At 39.5% G+C, this 13,974-nt stretch overlaps 1 protein-coding gene across 1 annotated transcript; it reads left to right on the forward strand.

The window, feature by feature from the left end:
* The first annotated feature begins 375 nt into the window (after positions 1 to 375).
* On the forward strand, positions 376 to 12,817 carry RBM45 (RNA binding motif protein 45). The gene is made up of 10 exons (XM_063162200.1): positions 376 to 735; positions 1,949 to 2,071; positions 2,196 to 2,322; positions 3,942 to 4,052; positions 4,393 to 4,572; positions 5,456 to 5,585; positions 6,780 to 6,876; positions 7,200 to 7,366; positions 8,754 to 8,950; positions 12,487 to 12,817. Exons 1-9 carry the CDS (start codon positions 457 to 459, stop codon positions 8,944 to 8,946), a joined length of 1,407 nt encoding a protein of 468 aa, XP_063018270.1. The 5' UTR covers positions 376 to 456; the 3' UTR covers positions 8,947 to 8,950; positions 12,487 to 12,817.
* The last annotated feature ends 1,157 nt before the right edge of the window (positions 12,818 to 13,974 follow it).

Here is a 13,974-nt window from a genome sequence, read left to right on the forward strand (position 1 = left end):
TGCGACCGGTGCGGTGTGTGCGCGGTGCCGTGTGCGCGGTGCGGTGTGTGCGCAGTGCGGTGTGCGACCGGTGCGGTGTGTGCGCGGTGCGGTGTGCGCGGTGCGGTGTGCGCGGTGCGGTGTGCGCGGTGCGGTGTGCGCGGTGCCGTGAGGGACGGTGCGGTGTGTGCGCGGTGCGGTGTGCGCGGTGCCGTGAGGGACAGTGCGGTGCGGTGTGCGCGGTGCGGTACGGTGTGCGCGGTGCGGTGTGCGCGGTGCGGTGAGGGACTGTGCGGTGAGGGACTGTGCGGTGAGGGACTGTGCGGGGCGGTGAGGGACTGTGCGGGGCGGTGCAGCGGAAGCGGCGGCGGAAGGGACGGCGGAAGGGGCGGGCGCGCTGTATCGGCGGCGGAAAAGGCGCCGTTGCCCTTCCCTGCCGCAGCCCTGGAGAAGCCCGCGGTGTCCGGCGGCCCTGCCATGGAGGAGAGCAGCGGCATCCGCCTGTCGGCCGAGTGCCTGGACGAGCCGCCCAACAGCCGCGTCTTCGTGGTGCTGGGCAAGGACACGGGCGAGGCGCTGATCCGGGAGCGCTTCTCGCCCTTCGGGGACATCCAGAACATCTGGCTCCTGCGGGACAGGCGCACCAACGAGTCCCGCGGCATCGCCTTCATCAAGTTCGCCCGCAGCTCGCAGGCCTGCCGGGCCATGGAGGAGATGCACGGCCGCAGCCTGCTCCCCGACAGCAAGCCTATCAAGGTGCGGCCGGGGGCGGGCCGGGGGCTCGCAGGCCGGGCCGGGCCGGGCCGGGCCGAGCGGGGGCAGCGGGAGCCGCGGGCGGGGAGCAGGCCCGGGGAGCCGCCGCCTGGCCGGCCTTGCCTGGCCGCACTGCCCGGGCGGGCCCGGCCCCTCCCGGGCACGGCCGGCCGCGGCTCCCGTGAGGCCGGGCCGCCCCCCGAGTCCCACGGGCGGCCTGCGCTGGAGCGGGCCTGCGGAAAATGCCGCGCCCGGAAGTGAGCGCGTGTTCCCGACAAAGATGCTTTCCTATATTTTAAATGTTGGAAGCAGAATAGTTGGGAATAAATAGAGCTGGTTTTGCCAGTATGCTTTATATTGGTTTTGTAGCTTGTGAACCCTTTTCAAAACTTTTTTTTTTTTTTATTTATGGAACTGCTCAGCTTCCTGATTTGCTTTCCTGTTCACCAAGTACTAAGAAAGTATGAATGAGTTTGTATTGAGTCACTGAAATATTTTCTGATGAGCTTGCCATTGGAAGTCAAAAGATCTGAGTTTCACGCCCTTGCATGGCCACTAGAAAAATAAATTAGAGCTTTGTGAAATCAGTTGCTACTTTTGAATAGCAGGCTTGCTTTGAAAGTCTTTCTTACTTGGTTGTTTTGGTTTTGGTTTTTTGTTTGTTTGTGATTTACTTGGGCTTTTTTTCTTTGTTGTCTTCTGGTGTGCACTTCTGAGATGAAATTTATTTCAATAACTAAAAAAGATTTTAACAGTAACAGATATGAGAAGCTGTGATCCTCCTGTGATAGAGCAGTAGGCCTGCCAACTTAGCTTCACACTGAGCTGCAGTAGCCCGGTTTTATTAAGCTGCTAGGCTTTCTTGTGTCCTTGCTTGCTTATTTGTTTCTACTACTGCTGTACTAGGTGTGTTGCAATAATGCATTCTTTGCTACCTGACACCGGTGATGTTGACAGTGCTGCTGAATCAGCAGTGGTATTTCTCACCAGTCCTCATTATCCCCAGTTAGGAACTTCTCTGGCCCCTGTCCTGTTTGGGATTTATTGTATTTGTAGGTCTTTTATCACAGGTGGTCACAGGTGTTCTTTTCTCTCCATGCTAAGGCAGCTTATGTGAATAATAAATACAAAAATAGTTTAACTATTTCACTTGCTTGTTGATATGTGTCTTAGACCCTTTTGCCAGTAATTGCTAACTATGTAATTATTTTGTTAGGTGTTTATTGCACAGTCAAGAGCTTCTGGAAGCCACCGAGATCTTGAAGATGAGGAGCTCACACGAATCTTTGTTATGATACCAAAAACCTACACGGAGGAGGATCTGCGTGAGAAGTTCAAGGTTCTGATTCACTGTTTGTTGTTATTTTAAAATGCCTTTTTCTAAAATTATTAGAAGGGCATGCCACATGGAACTTTTAATGGTTTTCACATTGGAAATTAATATATTTTTTTCATTGTTCTAGATGTATGGAGACATTGAATATTGCAGCATTATTAAAAACAAGACTACTGGAGAAAGTAAAGGTTTGGGCTACGTCAGGTACCTGAAACCATCGCAAGCTGCCCTAGCAATTGAGGAGTGTGATCGAAGTAAGAATCCAATGAATTCTTTAAGGGTTTTTTCCAATAAGTGTGCATCATCATAATACACCTATAATTTTTAGTTTTGTTTGCAGCTAAATTATTCATGATGCAGAAACATGTTGAGACAAAGTTCTTTTCAGGACCAAACTGCAAGTAGGATCAGTGAGAAGAGTTTGGAAATGGACACAGTTTTCTTTTATGCATGATTATTGATCTGTAGTGTAGGCTTCATACACAGGAAAATATTTTAATTTGTCCTTGCAAATAGGCAGTTTTAATAAAATATATTTGATATAAAATTGATTATATAAAATATATTTTATGATACATAGGGACTCTGTTGTGATCACATTTATTTAAGAATAAATTCATGCTAACTGAAACTGGGGGAAGTGTGATTTTGTTTAGTGCCATGATTTATCTGTTATAGAGTGAAAGACTTTGTATGCTTTATTTATTACCAGCCACCTGGTGAGGCACTGGAACAGGCTGCCCTGAGAAGTTGTGGATGTCCTATCTCTGGAAATGTTCCAGGCCAGCTGGATAGGGCTCTGAGCTACCTGGTGTAGTGCAAGGTGTCCCTTCCCAAGGCAGGGGGCTGGAATTCGATGATATGGAAGTTTCCTTCCAGCCCAAACCATTCTGTGATTCTATAGTTTGTCACTTATACTCTAGTACCAAAAGTTTATGAATTTGAGTGAGGCTGGTGGAAAGATGTCAGGGGCTGGAAGCACAAGACTTTGGAGGAGAGGCAGAGGAAATTGGGTTTGCTCATCCAGGACAGGAAAGGTTTTCCTAAAAGCCTAACAGCTGTCTTCCAGTCCTACATCCTGTTCAGTGTTGCTTAATCACAAATATGAAACAACTTGGGGTGTGGTTATTTGTTGTTCTGATGTTTTTTATGGCTTTCTCTGGTTCTTTTTTCCTTAGTAATGTGTGTGGTGGTTCTGCATTGTATCTATCGTAAATGGTTTTACAGAAATTATATTTGTGTATAGGAATACGAACCAGAGATTACTTCACAATCAAATTGTATTTCCTTTTTGCTGTGAGGTTAAAATGAAATTAGTTGGATAGCTTTAGTGTAATACCCTTTCTTTCATAGAAACAAAACGTAGATCAGTGTAAAACATCCATAAACTACTGTTTTAGCACAGAAGTTCAGGTGATGGCTTCTGGAGCATCTCAGAATCCTGCTAAGTATCACAGAATGGTTGAAGTTGGAAGGGAACTCTGGAGGTTATCTTGCTCAACCTCTTGGCTCAGGCGGGGTCACCTGGGTACTGGTGGCCCAGAATCATGTCCAGGTGACCTTTGAATATCCCCATGCGTGGAGACTCCATCGCTTTTCTGGGCAGCCTGTGCCAGTGCTCAGTCACTCTCATGGCAGTTAGCCTCTGTCGTGCTTAACTTGTGAGTAGGAGTAATTCCATTTGAAAGCTGTTAACTTTCATAAAATTATTTGGGCAGACTTCAAGAGTTATAATTTAGTTATTCCTCTAAAGCCAGCACTTACTGGGTTATCTGAATAATATGTTTCTAAATATGGAACTTGAAGAATGTGGGCCTGGTCAGATAACTGAGATGTGCTGAGGTGTTGTTATCTGTGTGGTTGTTTCTTTCAGGCTACAGGGCCATTTTGGCTGAACCGAAAAACAAGTCATCTGAGTCTTTTGAACACGATTATTACAGTAATGTCATGAGACCAGAACTAAGAGGAAATACGCTTCCATTTTGTAAGTCACAGCTTTTTACACTAAGAATGATTTGTAGTCTCCAGTATGGTTACTAAGTAATAATGTGGTTTGGAGGAAGGGAGGCTGATGGAGGCTTAGGTCAACACTTCAATAGTAGATTGGATGTTGAAGTTAGAAACTGGGCAGGAATTTCAGCTCTCTACTTTTATGGCTTGCTTTGCTCTGGTTGCCCAGTTATTTTGTGACCGGCACTGGTGAAATCAACACATCACCTTCAGCATATAGTTGACTTGGATTACTTTTAAAAGTCTGATGTAACATGGGCATGAAATGTAGGCATGCAAGTATGATGACTCAGATTATTTTGTTGATTCTTGAGGTATGCAGCCAGAATATTGTAGCTTTGAAAAAGCTGAGACCCGAATTCAAGAGCCAGTCTCGAAGCGCCTGTCGGTGGTGTCTCGGCTCCCCTTTATTCAAGAGCAGCTGTTTGCCCTCTTCGATTTAGTTCCAGGTCTGGAATATTGTGATGTGCAGAGAGACCCTCATACCAATAGTGGTAAGTAAAAGTACAAAAGGTTTTCATCTTTTTTTTTTTCTCTGAAGGGAATCCCTTGTAATTATGCTTAATTAATTTGCACTGCAAAATACAGTACATTCGTTGGAAACAAGTGGTTGTTGCTGCTATCACTGCATACACCCAAAAATTCAGTTTTGTTTGAACCCCTGTTTACACATAGGGCTTATACCTTTACCTTCAGATAATAAAAACTCAAGAATCAAAGTCATGCTAAGTGGGTTTTGGTCAAAATAATAGTTTGAGGCAGAATAAATAAAGAAGTTTCAGAAATGATGAGACATTAAAATAAAATGTTCTCTAAACAGATCTTCAGAATTTTTTATTCTGAAATATGTGCGTGTGTAGAAGTTGACATAGGTAAATGGGGATTAAATAATTCTAAAATGGATCATGTTTTCTACTGAAAGGTTGTTTGGTTTCAGTCTTGTTTTACTGCTGCTGAGACAAATATGGAAGTGATCTCTTCTCCAAGATATTTGAAATGTAAATGATTCAGAAAGTTATATTTTAACTTTACAGTTCTTGAAATTCACTGTTGATGGGATAATTGCATTTTTAAATAAAATTATGTATCCTTTTGTTACTAGTTCTGGAGTATTGAGGAAGATGTGTTTTCATTTGTATGGTTTTACTGTCAGCTTTTCAAGCTAGCATAAATACAGCTCATCTGTCACTAGTAAATTTCACTGAAGCTTCCTTCACAAATAAAAGTGATGAAGTAATAATGATGTGTGCTAAAAAGACTTAAGAATTTTGTGTCATCCATGACTGATGTGCAGTTTAAATGCATTGCTCATGTGAGTGTGGTTTGTTCTGAGGAGTTCCCTGTTTCCTGCTGACGCTGTGTGCACGGTGCTTGCAGGGTACGCTGTGATTCAGTACAGCACTGCTGCCTCAGCTATATATGCCAAGTACAAACTGCACGGCTTTGAGTATCCTCCTGGAAATCGACTAACTGTCATTTTCCTAGAAGATGGGAATGACAGCTCAGAGTAAGTACAACTTACAAAGCTGGAAGTTACATTCTGGAGAGCAAAATATAAAATAAACACATTTGTAACATAAGGTGTAACATCAGTTATCACTGTGAGCTTGTGCCACGCTTGCCAGTAGTATTTTCTGAAACTGTTCGGTTTCAGGTTTTCTTCTTGAATGGTTTAGAACCAGCCTTTTGAAACTTAGTAGTCTTGGTAGATTAAGAAAATATTAAAATACATAGTCTTAAGATACTATCTAAAATTTTAGGATTTGGCAAGAATCTGTCAATAACATGTAACAAGGCTGGAATGTATTTTTGATGAGGTTTATGAATTAAAACTAGATTTATGTACTTAATCTCTTGGTTGCGTTTACAGTAGTGCAAGTAGTAGTTTTGTGAAGCACATATGTAGAGTAAAACTTCTGGGTACTGAGGATCTGATATTGGCACAGTGTGGGGAATTCTCAGCTGTTTGACCATCTCTGACTTCTTCCTGTGTTTTAAATGCTCAGTACAAGGTGGAGCAGCTTAAGTAATCTCCTGCAGTGAGTGTTTTGCCTTAGTTTCATCCTAAAGGAGTCTAGTTCATGTCAAACCTGTTCTGGGAGATTAAGGCAGTAAGGAGGGGCAGTGGAGTGACTCACTTCAGAAGTGCGTGGCTGATCTGACATTGCAATCTTCATTCTTCAATAATTCCTATATGGTCTTGCAACACTGGCTGTGTATCTATGCAAAAAGAGCAATTGCTTTTTCTTACTCTGAAACAGAACAAAGAAAAATCTCTGGAAAATGACAGCTGGAAGTAAACTTTCTATGGTAATATTTTGATCTCTGAACTGAATCTCTGTGTTCTTTATGAAAACACATGGAATTTTTTTTGTCTGTTTTGCTTTTTAGGCCTGCCTCACAAAATGTGGTGGGCCCTTGTAGAAATAATTTAATATTTTTTTTCCCCTAGAGTGTTAAAAACCCCAAAGAGTAATTCTGTGTATCTCCAAGTGGTGATGAAGGAATGTTTTCAGTGAGTTGCAGCTAGTGTGCAGGCTTTCAGATCTCTCCGTAGGCTGTCATGAAAGCCTTGTTGTGATTTTCGTTATTACAGATTTCTAGAGATACTCTGATGCGCATTAACACTTACTTTCTCTTGCTAAATGTAAGATTACTCAGCTCTCTCTTGAAAGCAGTGTGTTGTCACTTGTGCCTGCAGCCTGATCAGGAAGATGGCGACGCAGCTGGTGACGGCGCAGGTGTCGTCGGCGCTGCGCGGCAGCGGCGCCATGGTGCAGCAGTACAGGACGCCTCCTGTAAGTTCCGATCACGGACGCCGTTGGTGCGCTTCCGAGTTGTTGTAAGGAACCTCACGGATGCCAATAAAGAGCACTGCTCACCTGCTTCTGCAAACTGGTCTATGTGCTGCATCTTTATTCCCTAAAAGCGTGTCTCACCTTGCTTGGATTTGTTGTCCAGTTTAATGAAATAACTAAAGTAAATAAAGTAATGAAGATTAGAACTCACAGAGCCTATTTATGTCCTGTAATGGAACAAAAATGGTAAGAAAGGTAAAATTACTTCCTCTGCCCCCCACGACCAGTTAACTTACGCTTGCATTTTTTTTCCCTTGTTTCAGCAAGCATTTGGAGGAGCTTCTGCCCCACAGTTGCTGCAGCCCCAAACAGATGCCATACTTCCACCACCCAAAAAAAAAGTTCCACCTGACACTTCTGTGAAGGAAAGGCTTTTCATACTTTTTCATCCCCATCCTTTACCAGTAAATGTACTGGAGGATGTGTTCTGGTAAGACTCTGTCTACAAATAAATGTTCCCTAACAAAAAGGAAACAAACTGTGAAATATTGAAAGTAAATATTGAAAATATAAAAGAGGGCCTGAAAACTCTTTCCAGAAAAGGCAGTGCTCAGTGACTATGAAGTCCTAAGTGAACAGTAGGTAACAGTTACTTTTTGAAAGATGTGTTTAATGGGATTCACGTCGAAGCACATCTGCAGTATCATCAGTATAGCAACTTTATTATCAATTTACTTAATCTGAAGTAAAATGTCTAGTCTTCAGATGCAGATTTTTAACCAAAACCTGTAGTAGTTCCAGTTGCTATTTCCTTATTAATTTTACATTTTCTTTTACTTATCTTTTTTAGGCATTTACCTATTTTGATAAATTTCCACAGTAACCTACGGGGAGCAAGTGTAGGGTGTTGTTGTAGGTGTACCTGATACACTATAATGGCTTGCATCCTTCTAACACTGTTTCAACTGTTCTTTGTATCTCCCTATGTGGAGCAAAGACTTGAGATAATTTCTGCCATCTTTAAAAAAATCTGTAATTAGCAGTTCTTCACTATTTTATATTATTAATTTGTAATATACTCTTGAAAAAAGAGACATTTCCCTTTTCTAATAGCTTGCATTTGGAATAAATCTTTGGAAAGCCAAAATATTTTAAAAGCATCAGGAGGGGAAAGCAGTTTGTGTGGAAGTCAAAATTTTACCAGTATGATATAGTGGATTTTCTTAATCAGATACTGGTGGAGGAAAAGGCTATGGACCTGAGACTTGACAGTTTAGTATAACTTCTGTAAGAAGCAAGCAGACAATTTTTAAAAAATACTTATGGATCTGTCTAAGAATCATATGAGTATTCTGTTTTTCCTAAAAAATAGAAAAAAGCAATACTCTTATTTTTGCCTGAAGCTGCAATGCTTGCTTTCTGAGTCATTTCAGTGACACCTTTTCAAAGATAAAATTACAACTGTGCAAGTTCATTTAAGTGAGATGCAGATTTAGCTTCCAAATTACCTGCCAGCTTGGGTGTGTATGTCTTATTTTTGGTTGCTTTGGGGCTTTTTCTTGTTTTGTTTTTATGGGGTGTTTTGAGTGCCATTTGCTGTTTGGGGACTGTAATATTGATCAGCTTTACATATTCTTGTAAGTAAGAGAGAGATAATTGATATTTGTGGCTCTGTTGTAGTATTTCATAGAAAACATCTGAACCTTTTAGTGTTCATTTGTACTTCTGCCCCTAATTCAAGAGAGGGGAATATGCAAATTGGGAGCATAGATATAAAAATCCTGGTTTTGCAGTTAACAAATCATTTGTGCTTTAGACTGGATATTTTTTTGCAGGAAAATCTGTAAATGACCTTTTCTTTTTTTCTCCTCCCCCAGTCGTTTTGGACAATTGATAAGTGTTTATCTTGTGGCTGGAAAAAACGTGGCCTATGCAAAATTTGCAGACAGAGCAAGTGCCAGCGAGGCCATAACTGCATTGCATGGCAAGATTGTGAATGGTGTGAGGCTGAAGGTGAGGCTGGCAGACTCACCCTCCGAGGAGCCCAACAAGCGCCAGAGAACTTACTGAGCAGGTGAGTGCCCCCACCAGCTGGGCTCTTCCTACCCAGGCTGGAGTACCTCACTCAGGGACAGGCTAAGAGTTTGCAGGTAGATACAAACACAGAATGAGAAACTCTATTCTTAGCTAGCAAACTGAAATAGAATTTTTGATATATCTGTGTGTGCATACACACACGTGTATGTATATACATACATATCACTTTAGTTATATATATATATTATATATATATATATATTACTGTAGTTATATGTAATATATGTACTTTATAATATACTTTAGTTATATGTAATATATATTTCCATATATATAATTTTTGATATATCTGTGTGTGTATACACACACACACATGCATATATATATCTATCTATATGGGTGTGTGTATGCTTTTATATATATACGCACGTGCACTTTATTTTATAAAAATCAATTTTTATAATCCTTGAAAAACAAAATGAACCAGTTGATTAAAATCAATCTGGATGTTCATAGAAATATCACTTTTGTACTTGGGAGAATCAGCTGACATTGAAAAGAGTATGCAAAAAATAAACAGTGAAACAGACATAAGCTTGTGTGTGTCTTTTTTTTCATTACTATCATATGCCCTCAGTGGCATTGGTTAAAGATGAAAGGTTGAGCCTTTGAAGGGCAGAGGAGTGACAGGGTAAATAAAAAAAGGTTGGGGGGGACAGGTAAGATTGTCAGGTGAAACCAAAGGCTTGGGATATTTGGGTCTCAGAAATTAGGTGTGATTGAAATATGTGATTGTGGAGAAAATAAAGCAGAGCCTGTGGTTAAGGAATTGAGATAGGTGTTTGAGAACTTAATTATTTTATGCTTATGGCCTGTAAAATCTAGCTAAACTTATAGAGATGCTTTATATCTTACTGCCTTCGGGAACCAAAATTCTGTTGTTCTTTTAAAACATTGCTTTGCTTCAAATTATATTGACTTTCATCACATTTTTGAATTATTTTTTTCAGCATAGGACTATTGCCAAAGGTGAATATAGTTGGGGGAGAAAAGCCTAAGTGGGGTAGAAAAAAGCCTAAGCCTTTTTTTCTACAAAATAACTCTCAAATATTACTATAACTTCCAGATATTTGCAGTACCATATGGGGATATGAAGTGTTCCTAGGGGATATGAAGTGTTGATTTAACTAATTCAGAAAATATCACATGACTGTGTTTGCATCAGTATTTTCCCTCTAAGCTTCACTCTTTGTACCTTTCTTTGTATAGATATTCTCTGTGACCCCAGAGTTGCAAAGACCAAAAAAAGCTTTTGCCCAAAGTGTTCTTTAGCTCCTTTTCTTCTAAGGACCTCCCAGTTGCTTTTTTGATAAGCAGCAGATACTAAACATGGCCTTAGTTTTTGTACACAACTTTTGTTTTAATAAGTTGGATTTCTGGGAATTCTTTTTCTGCATGGAATTATAGCTAAAACTTAATTGAAACTTTTTTTTTAATCAGCGACTCTGATGAATGCAATTTTAAGGTTTCTTAGCAGGTTGTCTTGGCATCTATCTTTTCAGGATAGAGAGACAGCATTACTTGTTCATTTGTCCCTTAGTTGGTTTCTTAAATACAAATGAAGTGGTACCTAAAAGGAAAGATTGCCTTTCAAAAGGGCTTGCCCATAAAAGTGATTTTCCCACTGCCTGACTTTGCACTGGACTGACTGACAAGCTTGCAGTAATTTAGGGGCTTATATTTTGCTTTTGATTAAAGTGTTAAATTGTGCATGTGAAAAGAGATGCAATTCTCCCTACCTCTGAAATAGTTGTGTTTTTTTTTTTTTTAAGATGTGAGAATACTAACTTTTTTCATTTTCAATTTTAGCTGTAGGAAATAACCTTCCTAGCTAAAACTTCTGTGAGTTTTCACTTAAGGAAATCATTGCCTCTTAACAAAAAATTCCTTTCTTAAGTCCTGTTGTGCTGCTTGCCTTTTGTCTCTAACAAGGTGACGGAATTTCTGAAATAGTCTGTTCTATACAAGGTTTTCTGATGAAAATTCATAAGACCTGTGAATTCTAGAATCTTTATGAAAATAAATGTAATACAATGTAATAATTAAGTACAATATTGATTTTTTAACACATTTGAAGTTTTTCCCCAACACCTTCTTATGCAAACAGCATTTTTTAAAATACAATTTACAAAATTGGTTCTTAAAAAAGGTTTTATGGAACAGTATGCTGCTCATAATGCTTTTGCAATGCAAACTTCTGACTATAAGAACTTTCTGTTACCTTGCAACAAACTTAGTTTATCAGACAAATTTGAATACACATCTATTAATATTCTGAACTAATCCACTAATGAATTTTTCTGGTTCTGGTTCTTCTACCAGTCAATGAAAACTAATTTGTTTATATGAATAGTTAAAAGTAGCAGAGAAAAGATGGAAATACAGACTAGTAGGGTTCTCTTCACCAGTTTAAGTTCTAATGTAAGTTTTTTGGGGTGTGAGGTTATTCCCTTTTCTGCTAAGCAAATATTTATGGCTGAAATAATCACTTCAAATTATCTTGCTTTACATCAGTGTAGGCTTGAGAAGATAACTGCAGTGATTACTTCTAGTCAGTTGCTAAAAGCAGACCTTTCTTTGTGTCACTTGGATATTTTGTGAAAAGCTCACTGCAGTGTCTGATGCTGGTTACACACACAGTGTCATTCAAAAATAGAAGAGAAAGGGAGGAATTTGCTGTCTGTCAGAAGAATGCATTGTGGCATTCCAATTAATCTTCATTGCTACCTAGTAGTTCTATTTAAATATCACCCCCACCCTTGAAAATCCTCTCTCCTCCAAACTACTAAGCAAGAGACCCACAAGCAAACAAAACTAAAACCCCAAACCCACCCAAAATGTCTGTCATATGATTTTAAAACAGTCCTTAGAAAGCAGAGTTTCTAACCAGCTTGTGTTAGAAATGCCAGGCATAGATATGTGGAGCAAAGTTCTGTGGCTTTTGATACTCATTGCTGATTGATTTCAACCCACAGAAAATGGATTCATTGCATTTTTTTCCCTGCTGAAAAAACCTGGGTATTTTTAATAATTATTTAGTTACTGATTAAGTTGAATTTTTTTTTTCTGTCATAAAATACTTGGTTATTTTTGTCTTTCTTTATTCTTGTCTAGAAGAAGTACTGCATCACTGATTTCATTTGCATTCAATTTTTTGACTTAAACCTTTATTGAAATCCTGATATTAGTATTAATATATTTTAATGATTTACTGCTCTACAAAAATGTTTTTAAAATGGTAATTGTATCATAGTTGTGTATATTGAAAAAAATAGCTGTATTTTGTATCAACAGTGTACTGCAGAAAAAATGGTGGCTTTTACACACAGCTGAAAGAGGCACTTCTTTAAAAGTTAAAGAAGCATGCTTAAAACTTTAGTATTATTCTTCTAAAGATATTGAAAGCCTTATTTATATGCTGTTGTAATTATTATATTTTATAATATGTACTTTGAAATAAAAATAGGTATGTTGCTTTTTGATACTATTTTTGTGCTTGTGTTTTTTCTACAGAAACTAAGTAATGACATGACCCTCAGCTAGCTGACTGACTGACTGAAAACGTGACTAGACATGGTTCCTGTGGACAGTGACAGCTTTTTTCAGTGACAACTTTTTATTTGTTATTGTTACTTAGTTGATCTCTCTATGATCCTTTCTCTTTCTGAATATGCAGACATGCAGTTTTGAAAATTCTGTAGGCATTAAAAACTGTAAACTGGTGGTTGTTCTTGTAATAGTATATAACCTTGTATTACAGAAATAGCTCTTGTTTTTACCTGAATCCTTCCTATAAGATGGAAATTACAATGATGGAGGAAATAAAGGAGCCAGCATTTTCTGACTTGAGTGGTTAATTGATAATGATTCAGATTCTGTTAAAATAGAAGACATCTCTCATGATTTAAATTGCATTGAAAAGTGAAGTACAGCAGTTAATTCAAAGAAAATAAAGTAACTTTAACAACGCCAGCAGACATGACAGTATTCATCTAGATTTAAGAAAATTGCTGTAATCAAGAAAATAATTCAAAGTACATTCTTAAATATTTTGTTGGTAGAATTGGCCGCTTGATGAGTCTCCTGTGCCAAAATGCCCAGCTTAGTGGGGTGGATGCCTGTGTCTTTAGGGGGTATAAACATCCCTAGGAGGGTAAACACTCAAAAGTTGAGTAACTGGTGGTGGTGTTAGGCCATCCAAGATGGGAAGAAGAATCATGTTGGAATGGTCCTAAGGGTTGCTTGAGGGAGCATTCAACACACACAGAGGGTTGCTAGATATCCTTTACAGCTTGATGTTACAAACTAGAACAATGCCATTTTCTAGTTGTTCTCAATCTTGTTTTTATTACTACATGTCTCTGGGAACAGTGGGCTATGGCATCCTTGGGCATGGAAGGTCAGTGCTCTGTGTACATTCTTGCTTTGGGCTATGGAGCTCCCTTGCCAGCCTGTTCAGTCAGGTCTGCAACTGAACAGAATTAGGCTGGAGCTCCAAAAAACCTTCTTCCCACTTTGATTTCTAAGGGTTCAAGACACTGCTTGTAGAGTTTGGTTTTCAAACTCTAGAGTTTGGTTTTCAAACTGTCTCCCTTTTTAGTCACTACTGAATCAGGCTATCAAGTGACTTGCATGGAGTCAGTTTTACTATTTGGGTAAAGGTTTTTAGAAGATAATTAGAATAAAATCATTATTGCTCTCAGAGTTCAGTGCACTTCCTGAAAACATTCATGATCTATTCTTTGGCTAAGTAACAGTTTGTGTAAATACACTTTTGATTGGATATGATATCATCACTCCCTGTTTAATTGTTACATAGCACTGCTAATAAGTGGCAGGCCGCTTTTCTAGGTCCTTGCACTGGTAAGTAAAATCTCTGTCTGCTGTGAGAGTAAGCCTTAAGTTCCTGTACCGGAAAAAATCCTGTGTCACTCATAATTCCCTTTGATGCTGGTGAGTGAATTGACCAAAACTGTCTGGGTTTCTGGTGTGTTATTTTGC

The sequence above is a fragment of the Melospiza melodia genome, chromosome 8 (genome assembly GCF_035770615.1).
Source record: "Melospiza melodia melodia isolate bMelMel2 chromosome 8, bMelMel2.pri, whole genome shotgun sequence".
NCBI classification, from domain to species: domain Eukaryota; kingdom Metazoa; phylum Chordata; class Aves; order Passeriformes; family Passerellidae; genus Melospiza; species Melospiza melodia.